General features: G+C 45.2%; 2 protein-coding genes across 5 annotated transcripts in view; one reads left to right on the plus strand and one right to left on the minus strand.

Moving 5' to 3' along the window:
- The first annotated feature begins 3,670 nt into the window (after positions 1-3,670).
- On the plus strand, positions 3,671-14,622 carry LOC146961055 (NLR family CARD domain-containing protein 3-like). The gene is made up of 7 exons (XM_085771329.1): positions 3,671-4,244; positions 5,493-5,778; positions 7,734-9,549; positions 9,650-9,823; positions 9,992-10,165; positions 13,190-13,236; positions 13,355-14,622. Exons 1-7 carry the CDS (start codon positions 4,224-4,226, stop codon positions 13,915-13,917), a joined length of 3,081 nt encoding a protein of 1,026 aa, XP_085627455.1. The 5' UTR covers positions 3,671-4,223; the 3' UTR covers positions 13,918-14,622.
- Positions 14,623-15,351: 729 nt separating this feature from the next.
- kidins220b (kinase D-interacting substrate 220b) overlaps positions 15,352-19,553 on the minus strand; it is a 51,825-nt gene continuing 47,623 nt past the window's right edge. For all 4 annotated transcript variants that reach the window (XM_085771325.1, XM_085771327.1, XM_085771326.1 and 1 more), the window contains 2 exons: positions 18,715-18,945; positions 15,352-16,566 (listed from right to left, as the gene is read on the minus strand). In XM_085771325.1, the coding sequence (XP_085627451.1) occupies positions 15,361-16,566; positions 18,715-18,945 (1,437 nt within the window). In that variant the 3' untranslated portion in view covers positions 15,352-15,360. The remainder of the gene's footprint in view (positions 16,567-18,714; positions 18,946-19,553) is intronic.

Genomic DNA, 19,553 nt, shown 5'->3' on the forward strand with positions numbered 1-19,553 from the left:
ACAGCAGCGGTGCTTTTTTTTTTTTTCTAAGAGTGTGTCACCTTACGTCAAGATCCGCTGTTGATTGGAGGAAAGTGGCCACACCTGTCCTCTCATCAGTGAATCTGTGATCAATCTCTGTGGTCTACTGACGAGAGAATAATGGTGCGTTCCAGGCAGGCTTTTTAACCCGTAAGTCACGACTTCAAGTCACCAGTTACGAGTTTGTAGCGTTCCAGGCAAGTTACGAGTTACGAACTGGGAACTGGGAGTAGATCGATCTAGTACGAGTTCACAGGTGGGAAGTTACGAGTTTGACTGTACATTCTAACGGGTAACCATAGGAACAGGTCGGAAAAATACGAGTTACGAGTTGCCTGGAACGCACCATAAGTTACACCTGGCTTGACAAAGCTGCTGCTCCTCAGTCTGGCTCGGCGTTCCAACAACCAACTAAACCAGGATGGACTTATGAGACTTTGTCCAACCTGGCTTTTCCACTTATCCTGGATATCTTTATTCTACTTTCGAACAATGGGCCCCTGGTTCCTAACGAAGGAACCAGAACCTCAGGATGAAGGCAAGGCAAGGCAATTTTATTTGTTTAGCCCGTTTTTACCACCAGTTTGTCTCAAAGGGCTTCACACAACACAATCCTCAGTGTCATGCCATGTCTCCCTAGTGTCAGTAGTGAGTGTGCGTGTGCGTGTGTGAGAGTGTGTGTGATTGATTGATTGATTGATTGATTGATTGATTGATTGATTGATTGATTGATTGATTGATTGATTGATTGATTGACATGGCATCACAACAACATCCTCTTTTCTTAGACCTTCACATCGACTGAGGAAAAATTCCATGGAAACCCCTTTTAACTCATTGAGTGCCAACCACGTAATTTCTCGTTTTTCGTTCCCATGCGTTGAGTGCCAAAAACGAAATTTTTCGTTTTTTGCTTTTTTTTAAAATTATGAAAATAGACACTTTAATACACATTATATGTAAATTTGGGGACTCTACGACGAGGAGAACTGAAATAGATGACGATCAAAGTCACATGACAGCTCATGATCTGGAAGTTTTTATCATAACTCGGCTTCTGCAAACGGAGTTCTGCATGCAGATGCAGCAGCTGCTCCGCTGCTGCTCTGCTCTCACCCGCGAGGCTGCAGCAGCTGGGAGCTGAACCAGGAAGCTCTCAGCCCACTGTCCCGCCCGGTCTTCATCTGGAGCAACACCGTGTCCTCCCCAAAGTCCTCCCGCGGTAAAATCTGATGGTCTCTGGGTCAAAGCAGACCGGCACCACCGACCCGTACCACAGACGGACCGCGACCACCGGCGGGACCGGTGTTCGCGAGCCGCTGTGGCCGGCAGAGCCTCACGTTCCGCGGCGAGAGGCTGTGACACGGCACGGTGCGTCTGTGTTATTGTTGTTTAGTGGCGCCCCCCCCGCCCCCGATGGTGGTTTTGTGAATAGAACAACAATTGTTGTGTATATTTATCTTATACGAGCCCTTTGATCCAGAAATGCGAGTGTGAGAAGAGCGACAGGCACAAACAGCGCACCTTTCATAAAAGACGCTCTATCTCCTTTTCTAGAAAAAAAGGAGGGATTTTGGTGAAACCCAGCCATGTTTAGCTTGACTTTTCTCAGGAACGGAGGCACGTAGAAACAAACGGTTTGTGGCCATTTGAAGGATAAAGTTAAACCTTTCAAATGAGCCACAGTATGTGTTGGTGGCAATAATATAGAATACACTATGGCTCTAAAATAAAAAGTCAAATATGGTCTAATTTGCCGGTACACTTGACTAAAACTTTGGAAAGGAGCGCGGCACTCAATGAGTTAACAGGGAAAACCAGGAGGCGGAGCTACAGGGTGACCACTCTCTGGCCACCCCACTGGCCACCCCCATGGCTGGGGCATAATTTGACAAAAAACGGCTCTGCGCGCAGAACTTTAGTTCCGCCTTACCGCCGTTTCCGCACGGACGCATTTTACTGCAGCACACAACAAACTTACCGCGGGAGCAGAGCAGAGGAGCAGAGGAGCAGGAGCAGCCAGTTTGTCATAATATGCTGTCGCCAAGCAAGGACACCTTTGGAGGTAAGTTTTCTACGATCACTTTGGTCGGTTCTGGTCCAGTTTTCTTACTTGTTGACTGTGACTTTACTCCAGTTCTGAAGCATTTCAGACACATACATCTGGTAGTCTCCTTGTGGTACATTAGCGAATGGAGAGTCTGCTCTGACTGCCCTCATTTACGTTATATTATATTGTGTGTATTTAGTGATTTTAGACAAGTCTTTTGCACTTAAAAAAATAGACATCATTATACCATTGATAAATCACCAGCTGCAATGTTTTTTCCCCACACATTCAGCACACAATATCTTTTAATAGTGACTTGCATGCTGCTACTCTCTGTAGCAGAGCAGCATGAGCATAAACACTCAAATAACGATAGTCGTGTGGTAACTTAATGTATTTTGCTGCTCGCCTTACCTGTCAGGCAAAATGAAAAGAAAAATTGCCTGCTACTTCAGTAGAAAGACAGGGAATGCTGAAAGGAGGGACAGTGGTGAGGACAGACAGGAACAGGATGAGAACACAGATCCTGTAGCTACTGCACACTGTGACTGCCTGCCGTTTCTGCCTTTTGTATCACCTATACTGTTATATGTAATGATGTTTGATAAAATCATTAAGACTTACTGACAGTTTCAACATTTGTGTTTCAGACACTGTCACCACAGAACCTATGCAGGGCTCATCACAAGGTACAGTAGGTATGCCCACAGCTACTGTTTACTTTATGTATTGCAATGAATCATTACATTCTAAGTAACAATGCTAGGTAATAGTATAGTATAATTTAAATCCTCCTATTAATATTTTATCGTGTGTGTGTTTCAACTGACAGGTGTCAGCAGACTAGACCCACAGCAGGAGATGGTGAACAGTGTGTTGTAAATTGTTTTCTTGTCTGTATACAACATCCATTGCATGTCTGCTCATCCTGAGGGATCCCTCCTCTGTTGCTCACCCTAAGGTTTCTCCAATTTATTTTCAACAACCTTCCAGACCATCAACATATAACTGTTTTGTGCATTTGTACAGTAGCCCTTAAGCCTTGTCTATGACTGGAATCCTTATGTTGACCCAATTTGCTGGCCATTATTTGTGTGTGTTTATACTGTAGCTTGATCAGGCTATAATAAAACAACTGTTTCTCAAATTATGTCTGTGCATTCCTGATACACCAACAGAATGAGCTCATAGTGATCACTACAAGCGGAGCTGATCATCTCCCGAATCCTCTCATCACAGTACGCTGTGCAGTTGTCTGTATATTGTGCTACATTTGTATAGTGTAAGCATCTTTGTTACTTTACTTGCAGGAATAAGAAAAAAGTTAGATACACTGAATATTAGTTGATCTTTTCCATCATTACCTGCGTTCTAAATATTATGGAGGTGTGTGGTTTACAGTAGGTGACCTAAATATCGCTATATTTTACAGTGAAACATTGCCACCCCATAATGATCACATGACCATCCTGGCCACCCCACAGAAAATTTCCTGGCTCCGCCACTGAAGCAACAGAGGAGGGATCCCTCACCCAGGACGGACAGACGTGCAATAGATGTTGTTACAGACAAGAAAACAGTTTACAACAGAGAATGCGGTTAGCATGGAAATGTTAACAACAGCATGGAAATGTAGGAAGCTTGTTGAATAAGTGGAAGGCGACTTGTCAGCCCCACAAGGAAGTTATGTTGGTGGATTTATAACTCACAAGGTTTAAGTCGCTCCACTGTCACGTCTTATCTATGTGCAACACACGGAGTTATCATGAGGAAGCAGCTTGTTCCTCTTTCTCTCTCTCTGGACATGCGTGTGAGGGAGCGCGCACCACGGGGCAGCCCCACCCTCGGAGACAGAGCGGAGCAGCAGCGGACAACACACACACACACCAACATACATACACAATACCGTGTATATTACAAGGAAACGTGTACGGTAGATAACCGCGGCATTTTGACAGCGCCGTTGTTTACATCCCCATGCACTACAGGAATGTATTTATTTATTGAAAAAAGAAACGTGCCTGGCAAGTGCTTATTTGAAGTTATGAGGAAGTGACTCCTTCTCAGATCAAATGCTCACGGACACCAGGGCTGACGAGGGGCAACGAGCAGCTTATTGTCTTGATGGTTCCTCTACACATGAAGGTGAACAATGTCTGTAAGTCGACCTGAGGTGAGTTCAGCAGCTGAGAATCCTGCCAGAGAAATCTGTACGTTTGAACAGGATCTCTGAGCGTCACATCGTGCTATTTTATGTTCATTATTTAGGTATTTGAAAATGTATTCAAGTACATTTAAAGGGGAACTATGCTTTTCCGCTGTTCTGGTTACGCTCCTCTCCTCCATGTGCATTTACGCTCCTCTCCTCCATGTGCCTTTGTTTACAACAAAGCCAGCGAATCAATAAATGGAGCGGTGGATAACGGTTACATAACATGCAAGCAGTACTTCCCACGATAGGAATGGAGGGGAGGAAGAGCAGTACTGCCCAAAATAGGAAGGGAGGGGGAGGAAGAGCAGTACTGCCCAAAATAGGAAGGGAGGGGGAGGAAGAGCAATAGAGTAGAGTGTATTCCTGGTTGTTCCTGCACTATAGCTCTAAAAAACATTACTAAGAAGAGCACTGAGATGATTTATGTCATGTATTTAGGTAAGATGTGTTCTTTTTAATATTATGGTTTACAACACCATTATTATTGTTTGTAGTGGCCTTTGTCCTTAGACAGACTTCAGATGATTCAAATACTAAACTGAAATGTTTGTACAACATGTGGTTTATGAAGTAAAAATAATTCAGTGTCCAAATGATCTACCTACCTCACTGTTCCACCTGCATGCAAGACACATGCATTTTCACCAGGCTTGACACATGCCAAGTTTTTCAACATGGGAAAGCCAAACAGGAAATTTATGTTTCACAAAAAAAGAAAATTCTGTAGTGTGTAGTCTGTACTAACCTTCATTGGTCTGAACTGGACTATTATGACTGTAAATGTTAACAGTGCAGTATGAAGGTCAGTGTTGAGTTAAGTAACTGTCGGGCAAGTTTTAGATTTTAGTCCCAGTTTCAGTTCAGTGCAGCTGAAGTGATTCTGGGATATTTGGTTTATACAAACTAAGATCACTGCATCAGAAATTCCACAAAAAGAATGTATGTTGGGGTATGGTTCACCTTAAAGGTAGGTTCTGTATTTCTGGATTGTAGGTCAGTTTGTAACTTCCTGATACTTTGTCTCCCTCTGTTCAAACTGTGTGTGGTTAAAGTACCAAAAATTCTGATAATCTGCTGTTCACTGGAACAAATGGACCAGTTTCAGCTGGTGAGGAAGCTTTCAACCCCACTGCTTGAACAGAGTTCACTGATTATGATCTAGAAGAGTAACTGTACTACTAAAACTAGATTGTTTTTTATACTTTTTAGAGGGAAAAGATGGAGACACCTCCAGAGATCCTCTTGAAGACTTTGGAGGATTTGGGAGCTCATGATTTTTATACATTCAAGTGGTACCTGTGGCAGAGAGGAGCCCTAGAAGACCTCCCATCAATCCCAAAATGTCGACTGGAGAATGCAAACAGGGAAGACACAGTGGAGCTAATGATCCAGACCTACTGTATAAACACTGTTGAAGTCACCAAAACAGTCCTGGAGAAGATTAATCAGAATGATCTACTGGGAAATTTCACAGGGCCCATCTCAGAACCCAAACGTAAGTCATGGAAAGACTAAAAGACATTTAGCAAAAGCCCTGAGTTGCACTCATCCCCTCTGGATTATATCATATCGACTAGATCCATACGGTTCATGCTTTGTGAAACAGGCTTCAATATCCATTCATACACTCCCATAGTCACTGATGATGTTTCTTTTAAATTTGTGTTGAGTGAATCTGGTGAAATGGTGAATGAAAACCTCTGGAGGAGCAGGAGTTTTCAACACGGACTTGATGAACATGTGGCTGTCTACTCATATATATATTTTTTTTTTCACAAGAAAAGCAACAACATGAACTCTGCATTGCTGCATCATTATGATCTATTTCTAACTTTCTGACACAGCCTCAGTTCTGCATGGTATATGCTTGTTCAAATATGTGTACACCTGCTCAAACTTGGTGTGAGATTTTTTGCGTATACTACGCTCACATTCAGATTGATAAATAAATCCTTTGGCGTACATATTTTTGGTGTACACACATTTGATAAATGAGGGCCAGTGTGCTAAAGAAAGCAGAGACTTACAGAATTTTAATTATGAGCCTCTGAATGAGGCCAGTCCCTTCCCGCTGCCCATTGACTCCAATACAGAATTTTCCAAGATGAACAGAAAGGACCCCTGTGTTTAATAACTCGCAAGGGGTTCCAAAATATTTACTGTAGAAATTCTAAAAACATATGAACTTGTTCAGGAAGTCCTCTGGAGGCTCACAGTCTACTCCTTTCTCAGCCTTTTGCCACTGCCTGGTGTCTTTCTATTATTGTGGTAACACCTCAAGTTATGGTGGAAACCGCTGAGCCTCGGGCCAGAGCTATAGCTCTGAGACCAATTCATTAATTAGGGACTCCTCTGATATCTCTGCTGTTTTTCAAGTATTTCACTGATATTTTCTGACCTGTTACGATGCCAGGCTCGCCTTGGCTCTACCTAATCAAAACCCCCTCCCAAAGGTTAGCCCAGCACCTAACATAAACCTAACAGTCCCTGCGTGATGCATCGACTTGTAAGTGACGTTGTGTTTCTCTGGGTGAGTGCAGTAGTTTCCTATCTGGAGGGGGTCGTGTGTGGTGGGAAACTCAACCAGGTGATCTGCACGCGCCCTGTCCGTGGGTGGACTCCGGCCGTCTCCTTTGACTTTGGTTTCCCGGACAGCCCACTCTTGGTTTAGTTGGTTTAAGTGTGGGTCAAAAGAAAAACAAGTGGTGGTGTGGTGAATGTCGCTTCAGTCTCCTCGGTGTGTCGTTGAGTCACCTTCTCCCTGTGGCGTTTCCCTTGTGGGCCTCTGCCTCCTTCCTACTTCCGGCCCAAAATCCCGACTTCCCCCTTGGGAGCAGCTGCCACCAATTTTGAGAATTCCCAACACCACGCTCCCTCCTCACGTGTATGTCAGGGAGTCCCTAGCAACCACTCTATCCTACACCCCACCAGACTGACTCATAACAGACCCTTCTCCCCCATACATTTATATTAAACACAGCCATACAAACACATGGGTAACTTTATATGATAACAGTCAGGATGTTTGATTTACAAGCCAGTGTTTGGGAGGTACAATTCAACTGAATCTCACTCACACACAGGTTGATAGCTCCCTACGGTCAATGGGCCTCATTCACCATGAGTGTGCGTAGATTTTGCTCTTAGCTAAGAACAAATCCTGGATAAATTAAAACATTCATGAATGCCACAATCTTCGTAAAAACTTTGTAAGTAGGACAGTCCGTGAATGAGGCCCATTGTCTCGAGAGCTGATCATGTCTGATCATCTGTCTGATTTGCTGTGTCTGTTCTATGTTTGACTCTTGATTGTCTTGATTGTAAGGCAATGGGTTTGATTCCAAAGTTGACAGAGATCACATCCCGACAGCGACCCCTGTGTCACTAGTTTATGGTTTCTATATAATAACTAAGATTCTCATTGATGTCCTTGGTCCTTTATTCATACAGAGATTCTCGCTGGCTGTCAACAAAAACTTAAATCCAACCTGAAGGGAAAGTTCCAGTGTGTGTTTGAGGGCATCGCTAAAGCAGGACACCAAACCCTTCTGAACCAGATCTACACAGAGCTCTACATCACAGAGGGAGGGGCTGGAGAGGGCAATGATGAACATGAGGTCAGACAGATTGAAACAGCCTCCAGGAAACCACACAGACCAGAAACAACCATCAGACAAGAAGACATCTTTAAAGCCCCACCTGGAGGAGACCGACCAATCAGAAGAGTGATGACAAAGGGAGAGGCTGGCATTGGGAAAACAGTCTTAACACAGAAGTTCACTCTGGACTGGGCTGAAGACAAAAAATACTTACAAGACATACAGTTCACATTTCCCTTCACCTTCAGAGAGCTGAATGTGCTGAACAAGAAAGAGAAAAAGTTGAGCTTGGTGGAACTTGTTCATCACTTCTTCTCTGAAACCAAAGAAGCAGGAATCTGCAGGTTTGATCAGTTCCAGGTGGTCTTCATCTTTGACGGTCTGGACGAGTGTCGACCTCCTCTGGACTTCCACAACACTGAGATCCTGACTGATGTGACAGAGTCCACCTCAGTCAACGTGCTGCTGACCAACCTCATCAGGGGGAACCTGCTTCCCTCTGCTCATCTCTGGATAACTACACGACCTGCAGCAGCCAATCAGATCCCTCCTGAGTGTTTTAAAATGCTGACGGTGACAGAGGTCAGAGGGTTCAATGACCCACAGAAGGAGGAATACTTCACAAAGAGGTTCAGAGATGAGGAGCAGGCCAGAAAGATCATCTCCCACATCAAGACATCACGAAGCCTCCACATCATGTGCCACATCCCACTCTTCTGCTGGATCACTGCTGGAGTTCTGGAGAAGCTGTTGAAGACCAGAGAGGGAGGAGAGCTGCCCAAGACCCTGACTGAGATGTACATCCACTTCCTGGTGGTTTATCTAAAACTGAAGAAGGTCAAGTATGATGGAGGAACTGAGAGAGATCCACATTGGAGTCCAGAGAGCAGGAAGATGATTGAGACTCTGGGAAAACTGGCTTTTGAGCAGCTGCAGAAAGGAAACCTGATCTTCGATGCATCAGACCTGACAGAGTGTGGCATCGATATCACAGCAGCCTCGATGTACTCAGGAGTGTGCACACAGTTCTTAAAAGAGGAGAGCGGCCTGTACCAGGACCAGGTGTTCTGCTTCCTCCATCTGAGTGTTCAGGAGTTTCTGGCTGCTCTTCATGTCCATCTGACCTTCATCAACTCTGGACTCAACCTGATGTCACAACAACAAACAGCCTCCTGGTTGTCTGGACTGCTGAATTGGTCTGACAAATCATCACATTTCTACCAGAGCGCTGTGGACGAGGCCTTAAAGAGTCCAAATGGACACCTGGACTTGTTCCTCCGCTTCCTCCTGGGTCTTTCACTGGAGACTAATCAGACTCTCCTACGAGGTCTGATGGCAACGACAAGAAGTGAATCACAGACCAATCAGAAAACAGTTGAGTACATCAAGAAGAAGATCAGTAAGAATGTATCTGCAGAGAAAAGCATCAACCTGTTCCACTGTCTGAATGAACTGAATGACCGTTCTCTAGTGAAGGAGATCCAACAGTCCCTGAGATCAGGACGTCTCTCCACAGATGAACTGTCTCCTGCTCAATGGTCGGCTCTGGTCTTCATCTTACTGTCATCAGGAGAAGATCTGGACGAGTTTGACCTGAAGAAATACTCTGCTTCAGAGGAGGCTCTTCTGAGACTGCTGCCAGTGGCCAAAGCCTCTAACAAAGCTCTGTATGTGCACACATATGCATCTACATTAACTGTATCTTCTTCTTAGTCACAACAAAAACATTTATATTTGTTCACTTTTGTTTTCTTGATTCCTCTTCAGACTGAACTACTGTGACCTCTCAAAGAGAAGCTGTGAAGCTCTGTCCTCAGTCCTCAGCTCCCAGTCCTCTAGTCTGAGACACCTGGACTTGAGTAACAACGACCTGCAGGACTCAGGAGTGAAGCTGCTGTCTGGTGGACTGGAGAGTCCACACTGCAGACTGGAGACTCTCAGGTCAGGATACAGATGTTTGTTGGACAGCTTATCTTGAACATCCTTCTGTAATTTGTTGGTGCAGATGCTCAACATCTGTTGAGATGTTCAGCGGTCTGTTGAGATTCTCAACATCTCTGTTCACATGATTTTGTAAAATTGGGAGTTTATTATATTTTATATCTCCAGTCTGTCAGGATGTCAGGTCACAGAGGAAGGTTGTGCTTCTCTGGCCTCAGCTCTGAGCTCCAACCCCTCCCATCTGAGAGAGCTGGACCTGAGCTACAATCATCCAGGAGACTCAGGAGTGAAGCTGCTGTCTGCTGGACTGAAGGATCCAGACTGGAGACTGGAGACTCTCAGGTAAAGTCAACAAGGACTCAGTCTGTCTCCTGTCTTTTATGTTTCCCTGCTCGGTCAGTCATCATTAAAGACGTCTGATTTCTCTTAGTTGTGTTCAGAGCAGTGAGTCGGCCTGAATTCACAAATTTTCTCTTTTTTTTTTTTTTTCAACTTTTTATTAGTTTACATCAGAAAACATAAAAACAAGACAAGAGCAGAAAGAGCTCAACTACAACAACAAGACAATATAAATAAATACAAAATAAACACAAGACAAAAAAAGAAGGGAAAAAAAAGAAAAGACATCTTCCTTCCCACCCCAACCTAGGCAGCAAGGACACATCAATACAAAGACAGGCTCAGAACATCAGACTATGCTTGGACAGTGTAACAATAACATTAATTAGAGTAAATAAGTAATAAAAAAAGTTATTGTAACACAAAAAGAAAAAAAAAGAAGAAAAAGAACAGAGAAACACACAGAGACATACAAGGCTCTAGAGATCAGTTTGGGGGCACAAAAAGTTCTTAATTTTCTCTACTGAAGAAGTCCAGGAGGTGATAGTGGCTTGCTTTGCGTTGTGCATTCTGGCTACTGACAGCTCCATGTACAGGATATCTAACAAAGAAAGTATCCAGTGAGTCCGAGAAAGAGAATGAGGAGGTTGGAGGCCAGCAAAGTTTTAATTTTTTTTTGTGGGGGGACTTTGTTTTTGTATTTTTTGCCTTTATTTGATAGTATAGTTGAGAGAGACAGGAAGTGGGGAGGTAGTAAAGGGGGCAAAGGGCCTCCCGATGTGGGATTCGGGGCTGACTGCAGCTAGGATGGTAGCCTGCTCTACCCCCTGGGCCACACGGTGCTCCAGATCCTCTCAAGTCTTTGACCAGATGGAGACATCCCTTAATCAGAGATCATCCTCCTCAGTCTGAGCTGTGACAGCACTGTCGATGTAGGTTTGACAGGTTTGGTCAGTCCACCTCTTTGTTCCAGACTGTAACGTCTCAACAGCAACTAAATATATTCAGATGAGATTTAGTTCAGATATTTCTGATCCTCAGCAGATTCATCCTCTGGGAATTAGTGTATCTGACTTTTCCTCTAGCGCCACCAGCAGGTTGACATTGTTTATAGGAGGTGCTAGTGAATTTTGACACAACAAATTGTGAAATACACGTTACTAAATGTTTATCATGTAACAACACAAGCATATTTAACTACTCGTATTTAATGAATGAACCAATGCCAAACAACAAGCCCATAGCTGGTTTTCAGTCACGTGGTTATGATGAGGCAAAGGGGGCGGGGCGATGTCAGATGGAGGACAGGAAGTGGAGAGCGGTGCCTGAAAATGATGGAAACCGAGTACTCCGAAGCTTTTGGTCAAGCCTGCACGTAGCAGGTATCACCAAAAATTAGAGAAATATATCGGATACGATCCGTACAACCTTAAGTCGGGAGAAAGGAAGCAGTGAAACACACCGCCTCAACTACTGCCGACCAGAGCAATTGATATAACAGAGTGGCGACACTCCCATAGGACTCCCATAGAAATACCGAGTAATTTTAAGTCATAAAGTGGTAATAATCTTTGCCATGTACAGTAACCATGTCGACTTAACAAAATAAATTAGACTGATCGGTTCATTGTAAAACATTTATTTATTTACATAAATGTGGTGATTTCACTACGTAGCCCAGAGGCAGCCCTGCTCACTTTTCATTCAAACTAGCTAATGCCACTGCCACAGTTGTTAATTTTCATCAATAAGACCAACATTAATCTCCTAAAAATAATTTAACCAGCCAGCGGTAAGTGTGCGGATACGTTAATTGGCTCGTTTCCTCCGACGGGAGGAGGACGGTCGGCCCCGCCGGCAGATCAGCCCTGGTCCCCGGTCGGGGCTCACACAGACTCTGCACTTCTCCCAGAACAAACATCGGAGCAAATTCCCAAGCGTTATAATTAAACGGTGACGTGTTAACAGTGCTAAAGCCAGAATTAAAACAGTTTTTAGCCGCTTTACTGGCTGTAAACTGCATGCTAATTTCTGTTAGCCCGTCTATGGTGTTTTACATTATACGTTAGCATTAAGCTAGCGGACTTTATATGCTTAGTTGTGACACTGCTTGTGTGTGTTTTGAACGTTGTTTCAAACTATGTGGGTTTGGTTGAACATCTTTGATGCTTAAATATATATTGCCGCTTAATATTGCTTTACTCCTCTTTCTATGTGCCATTTTTACTGTAGGACAGGCTAGAACACCGTTTGTTTACTATGGTCACTTCCGTCCCTCCCACACACCGTTTTTCGGTCCGTTGTTGAAATTTGAGTCCTTTATGTGTTACTACCGTAGGAACTCTCATGTAACTTTTTTGATTTTCCCGGTTTGAACAGCCGTAGACAGCGCACACCATAGGCATTTTCCTATTCTTTTCCTGCTGGCAAAACACTTCCTGCCCTCCATCTGCAGTCGTGACGTTCCGCGTGACGTCATCTGAAAACCACCTACACAAACAATAAAAATCAGAGTCCCAGCACATCATTAAGTGACAGGCGACAGTACATTCAATTATGATGCTGATTTTAAAAAAATGTTCAATTGAACTTTCCACAAAGACTTTTAACAAGTAAGGCATCTTTCTTAAAATCCATCTATGAATAATCTATGAAGACAAATGAATCAGAGTTTCTGTCCCCCCCTAAAGGATTTCTGCGTTATTACAACGATACGGCCGTCACCTATGGCAAACAAATCAATTTTGGCCCTGTTCAAAGGCAGACATATGACTGTTCTCATAATAGTTGGAGGAAATAAAATTATTTTTAAAATTTTAATTTTATTGCAGTTTTTCAAAAAAATTTTTCACAAGATAGGGTCGCCTGCAGTGTTAGCCTCAACACATGGGGCTTGTGCTCTACCAACTGAGCTAAACATCACCCCATCATCACTGTCATCTTAATCCTCTTCTTATTCTGACAAACTGCTTCATGTTGAACAGTAGTATAGATATAAAACCACTCTGACTGTGTTTCTTCCTCCAGGGTGGACCATGGTGGAGAGCACAGGTTAAGACCTGGTCCCAAGAAGTGTAAGTGTGGATTTAATGTGACTAATGATCAGACAACAGCTCTCTGTCAGTTTGTCTTTAAATACAATGTTGATTCAATAATCAATCAGTGAACCATGTGTCTTGTTCTCTCCATCAGACGCCTGTCAACTGGAAGTGGACATGGACACAGTGCACAGAGGCATCAGAGTGAACAGCAGGACAATGTCATATCCTGACCATCCAGACAGATTTGACGAGTGCTGGCAGCTGCTGTGTAGAACCGGTCTGATTTGTCGCTGGTACTGGGAGGTGGAGTGGAGCGGAGAGGTTTATATATCAGTGAGTTACAGAGGAATCAGAAGGAAGGGAGACAGTGCAGACTGTAGGTTTGGAGCCAATGATCAGTCCTGGAGTCTGAGGTGCTCTGATGATGTTGATGGTCATTATTCTGTCTGGCACAACAACAGTGAAACATCCATCTCCCCCTCCTCCTCCTCTGTCTCTAACAGAGTAGCAGTGTATGTGGACTGGCCTGCTGGCTCTCTGTCCTTCTACAGAGTCTCCTCTAACAGACTCATCCACCTCTACACCTTCAACACCACCTTCACTGAACCTCTGTATCCTGGGTTTGGGTACAGGAACTATTCTGGTTCCGAATTGAGTGTGGTTGATGGATGGAGAGTCTCTGGAAGTGACAGCAGCTTCAGTCCTGTGCTTTAAATGTTGGTGGTGGACGTTTCACTTTGGTTTCTATTTGAATCACTGGTTGTGTCTTTAATTATCTTATGTTCACACTGTGTTCACACTTTTTTTCCAGCAGAGTCTCGTAGCTTCTCGTGTTTTATTCTTTTAGGAGGAGAGCGGCAGAGACTCTCAGACATAGTAGAGAAATGTTTTCACTTTGATGTTGAACTGGTTCCACTGAAGCTTCAATAGTGAAGTAAACGCTCCTCCAGGTGGTGCAGGAACCACTTCACCTGAAAAGATGATTCAGCTCAGACAGTGTGATTCCCACTGATGTGTGCCCACATTTGTGGATTATTTTCTGTTTATGGGACTATTGTTGGGGTTTCCTCATTTTTGACCAATAGGTGGCAGTATAAGGCCAGGTGATCACAGCAGGGCTTTTCAGGGGATTCTGCCTGAGTTTTCACAAGTCTATGAGAAGTCAACAGAAGTGGCCGTGTCCTGCTAATGGTACGTTAACTGTACCATTTTCTCAGGTTAGTCTGGCCTCAAACTGATCAAATGATGACTGTTTGGTCAACTTAAGTGATTATGTGTGTAAGACATAAGTACACTGTTGTTGTTTTTTCTCTTTTCCTGCTTTTATGACGATATAGAAAGTCATGTACAGCAATGCATTGTAGCACAGGCTAAACTAAGCTAATGATATTGGTGGCTCACCTGTTGCTGTTTGATGTTGTATGGCTTGTTGATTTATTTTGATGAATGTGTAATGGTAACTGAGTGTGTTTAATAAAACAGTCCTGAAACAGCATCAACATTTAACATTCACTTTATTTATTCGTTGACTTCACCTTGACGAGTCACATGACCACAGGTGTCACAGATTCATGCAGACAACAAGATAACAGACGACACACTGAGCTCATCATGTTTACATCCACAAACACTGATTAAAATTCTTCATCAGCCTCAAACTTTATTCTTAAGTTTTCACATGTTGAACCAAAGTTCAGTTAATTTGTTGACTCAAATAATCAGTTTATTGTTTTATCTCTGAAACATCAGGAAATCGAAAATAAGCAGAAACCTTCAAATGTCCAATAATCACTTACAACGATCATTAGTTTTCTTGACATTGATAAAAACTCTGAGGAGTTTCAGGTTAAATAAAACACTGAAGAACAAACACTGAACCAGTTAATACTGACACATCAACAGGCTCCACTCTCTGAGCCAATAAACTGAACCACGTCACAATGTTGTCACGATGATGTCACGACCACATCACAACAACAACATGCAGTAGTTTCTAGTTAGATTAATACTCGTCTACGTCACGACGGAGCTTCAGCTCCTCACTACAGCTGTGAACATGCAACTAACTCCACTCACTACACCGTCACGCCCCGGCAGAGGCTTCTGATCGGTTCAGAAGGCGGAGGCGGACCCTCGGCGGTCTTGATCTTTGTGAGGTCACAGGATGCTCTCGCGCTCCTCGCCGAAGGTGACGGTGTCGGAGGACACGGTGCAGATCTCTGGCGGGTCTCCAGGCTTCAGGCCCCTCTTCAGGTGAACCACTCGGACGTTCTCGTTGTTGGGTCCTGGCCTGGTGGCGCCGGAGCTGCCGGTGGTCCCGGTGGTCCCGGAGCTCGGGGACATGATGACGTCTCCGGTGGAGGAGGAGGAGGAGGTGGCGTTGGAGGAGGAGGTGGAGCCCTCTGCAGGCTGACGGGGGCGGTTCCCCTGCTGGGCGTTGGTGTTGTTGTTGAGCGTCACGTTGCTGGGCGTGCGGTTCAGGTTGTAGCTCTTGGACGAGGGCCAGCTCTCCTCCGGGCTGCTGGCCAGCAGGCTGCACTGGTCCTCCGAGCAGATGGACATACGGGCCACGGCCGGGTCCTGCAGGCCGCTGAGGCTGCTGGGAATGCCTCGCTTCCTGGCCTGGCTCTCCTCGTCCAGCTCGATCAGGTTGGCCCTCTCCAGCTGGGACAGGTCCGCCTCCTCGTCCTGCAGCGAGTGGTTGGGCGAGCTCTCGTTGGAGCGAACGCCAGAGTCGGACGAGTCCTTCTTGTCCAGCATGGCGTCCGACAGGTAGTCCTTCCCCTTCAGGGCCAGCGAGCCGCCGGGCGGTTTGAGGTCTCCCGCCTTCTTGCCGTCTTTCAGCAGGGGGGCGTTGTCCGACTCCTCTGACTCTTCGTCGTCGCTGGTCAGCTTCTGGTAGCGCAGCCCTCCGCCGGCCTTCAGCTTCAGGTCGCCAGCGCCCTGGAACAGCCCGCCTCTTTCAGCCGAGGTTTTACGGGTCAGCAGGGACTTGGAGGATCCGTGGTCGCCCTTCTCGTCCTCCTCTGTGATTGGGTCCAGGGCGTCGCCGTTGGAGGGGAAGTCGGTGTTGTCTGCAGCCGGCTTGGCGCCGCTCCTCTTGCCGAAGGGTTTGCGTCCGTCCTGCTCGGCGCCGTCCTTGCTCTTGTCCTCAGATGATGATGATGTCATGAACTGCCCCGGCTGCGGTTGGACGGGCTTATCTCCGCCGCCGCCGCCCATCTCCAGCTGGGCCATCTGGGCGATGTATTCCTGGTAGGCGTTGCGGTACTCGGTCTGCTGCTTGTCCGTCAGCTTGCCGATGTCGTTGGACGACTCCTGGGAGTTCAGGCTGGTCATGCTGGCGGTTCGGTGAGCTCCGCCCTGAGGACAGAGGAGGAACGTGAATGAAGTGAACACCTGATCATTTTAACCCTCCTGTTGTCCTTCTGTTCCCTTCCTTCATCCTTCCTTCTTTCCACAATCCTTTTTCCTTTCCTTCTTTCCTTCCTTCCCTTTGTCCTCATTTCTTCTTCCTTCCTCGTTTGATCCAATTGACCTGATCTGTTCCCTCCTTCCATCCTTTTCCCCTTCCCTTCTTTCCCTTCGTCCTTACTTCTTCCTTCCTTTTTGACCAAATTGACCCAATCTGTTCCCTTCCTCCATCCTTCCTTCCCTTTGTCCTCATTTCTTCTTCTTCCTCGTTTGATCTTTTGACCCAAACTGTTCCTTCCTCCATCACTCTTTTGATCCAATTGACCTGATCTTTCCATCCTTCCCTTTGTCCTCATTTCTTCTTCTTTCCTCTTTTGATCCAATTGACCTGATCTGTTCCCTCCTTCCATCTTTCTTTCCATCCTTTCCCCCTTCCCTTTTCCCTCCCTTCTTACTGCTTCCTTCCTTTTTGACCCAATCTGTTCCCTTCCTCCATCCTTCCTTCTTTTCACAATCCTTTTTCCTTTCCTTCTTTCCTTTCTTCTTCCTTCCCTCTTTTGATCCAATTGACCTGATCTGTTCCCTCCTTCCATCTTTCTTTCTTTCCATCCTTTTCCCTTTTCATCAACTCTTGTTAACATTTCCATGTTTCCCACATTCTGTGTCATAAACTATAAACTGTTTTCTTGTCTGTAACAACATCTCTGTCCCATCTGTCCGTCCTGGGTGAGTGATTCCTCCTCTGTTGCTCACCCTGAGCTTTCTCCTGGTTTTCCCTGTTAAAAGGGTTTTTTATGGAGTTTTTCCTCAGTGGATGTGAGGGTCTAAGGACAGAGGATGTTGTTATGATGGGATGTAAAGCCCTTTGAGACAAACTGTTTGTAAAAACAGGCTATACAAATAAAATTGCCTTGCCTTGCCTTCTTTCCCTTCGTCCTTACTTCTTCCTTCCCTTTTGACCCAATCTGTTCCCTTCCTCCATCCTTCCTTCTTTCCACAATCCTTTTTCCTTTCTTCCCTTTGTCCTCATTTCTTCTTCCTTCCTCTTTTGATCCAATTGACCTGATCTGTTCCCTCCTTCCATCTTTCTTTCCATCCTTTTCCCCTGCCCTTTTCCCTCCCTTCTTTCCCTTTGTCCTTACTTCTTCCTTCCTTTTTGACCCAATCTGTTCCCTTCCTCCATCCTTCCTTCTTTCCACAATCCTTTTTCCTTTCCTTCTTTCCTTTCTTCCCTTTGTCCTGATTTCTTCTTCCTTTCTCTTTAGATCCAATTGACCTGATCTGTTCCCTCCTTCCATCTTTCTTTCCATCCTTTTCCCCTTCCCTTCGTCCTTACTTCTTCCTTCCTTTTTGACCCAATCTGTTCCCTTCCTTCATCCTTCCTTCTTTCCACAATCCTTTTTCCTTTCCTTCTTTTCTTTGTCCTCATTTCTTCTCCTCATTTGTCCTAATTTCATTCTCTTTTGATTCAATTGGCCTGATCTGTTCCCTCCTTCCATCTTTCTTTCCATCCTTTTCCCTCCCTTCGTCCTTACTTCTTTCCCTTCGTTCGGACAAAGGGAAAGATGGGAGGAAAGAAGGAATGATCCTTCTTTCCTCCCATCTTTCCCTTTGTCCTCCCTTTCCTTCTTTCCCTTCATCTTGCCTTCCTTCCTTCTTTCTTTTATTCCTTCCTTCCCTTCGTCCTTGGGTCTTTCTTTCCTTCCTTCTTTCTTTTCGTCTTTCCTTCCCTTCATCCTTCCTTCTTTCTTTTCTTCCTTCCTTCCTTCCCTTCGTCCTTCCTTCCTTCCCTCTTTCTTTCTTTTCGTATTTCCTTCCCTTCATCCTTCCTTCCTTCTTTCTTTCCTTCCTTCCCTCTTTCTTTCCTTCCTTCTTTCTTTTCGTCTTTCCTTCCCTTCATCCTTCCTTCTTTCTTTTCTTCCATCCTTCCTTCCCTTCGTCCTTCCTTCCTTCCCTCTTTCTTTCTTTTCGTACTTCCTTCCCTTCATCCTTCCTTCCTTCTTTCTTTTCTTCCTTCCTTCCCTTCGTCCTTCCTTCCTTCCTTGACCCAGGAGGACAACAGGAGGGTTTTAATTACCCGTCACCCTCCCTGTTTACCATCCACTGCATGTTTCCGTGTCGGGCCGGGTCGTCCAGTCCCACGTTGCTCAGCTCCTCGAAGCTCAGGTTGAAGCTGTACATCGGTGAACCGTCTGCGTTGGCCGCACCGGCGTGAGGCGGCGCAACGGCTCGTCTTCCTGCTTCAGAGTGACCACCTACCACGCTGCCTTGCTCGCTGGCTGCTTCCTCGTGCAGCACCTGACTCTCAATGTGACGCATGTCCAGAACCTGTGGTAGGATGAAGAGACTGAGCAAAATGTCAACAAAACAAAACATGACGAACTGGATGAACAGTTCCACCTCAGTTCATCTCCCTTCGTCTTCACTTCATCACTGACAAAGTCTTGGCTTCCTCCTGAGAGTTTGACTGTAGGTGTTACCCCAATTTCCACTGGATCTTTATTGACTTTATTTTACAGGATAGCCCCTTGAGATGTGCCATCTCATTTTCGAGGGGGTCCTGGATCTGTTCCAGTCCGACTCTTGTTGCGAACGTCGGAGCAATTTGCTCCGATCAAAGGCAATCAGAACATTTCCACTGCGTGCACCAAGGTCCATCTCTGACGCATCTCCGCTCCATCACAGCTCTGGAGCCATCACACATCAATCTACATCGATTAGATCACCCCACACAGGAATTCGAATGCACTGAGCGTCAGGTAAGTTTCAAAATAAAACGCAACAAACTTTGCGATCGTAAATCATCACTTTGTCAACGTTACTTTCAGAGGGACCTGCAGCTAAACAGGAAGTCATGGATGAAAAAATATTAATCATGGAAGTGAAAAACTAACGTAACGAGACGTATCGGAGACCAGACGAATCCAGTGGAAATT

This window comes from Trachurus japonicus, chromosome 24 (genome assembly GCF_045865225.1).
Source record: "Trachurus japonicus isolate A0001 chromosome 24, Traja_1.0".
NCBI lineage: Eukaryota > Metazoa > Chordata > Actinopteri > Carangiformes > Carangidae > Trachurus > Trachurus japonicus.

What these genes read in the sequence shown, in the direction of transcription:
- LOC146961055 (XM_085771329.1), top strand. Translation starts at nt 4,224, where the DNA reads ATGTCTGTAAGTCGACCTGAG. An exon ending in TGCAGACTGGAGACTCTCAG is followed by an intron (nt 9,824 to 9,991) that starts GTCAGGATACAG and finishes TTATATCTCCAG; the next exon opens with TCTGTCAGGATGTCAGGTCA. An exon ending in TGGAGACTGGAGACTCTCAG is followed by an intron (nt 10,166 to 13,189) that starts GTAAAGTCAACA and finishes TTCTTCCTCCAG; the next exon opens with GGTGGACCATGGTGGAGAGC.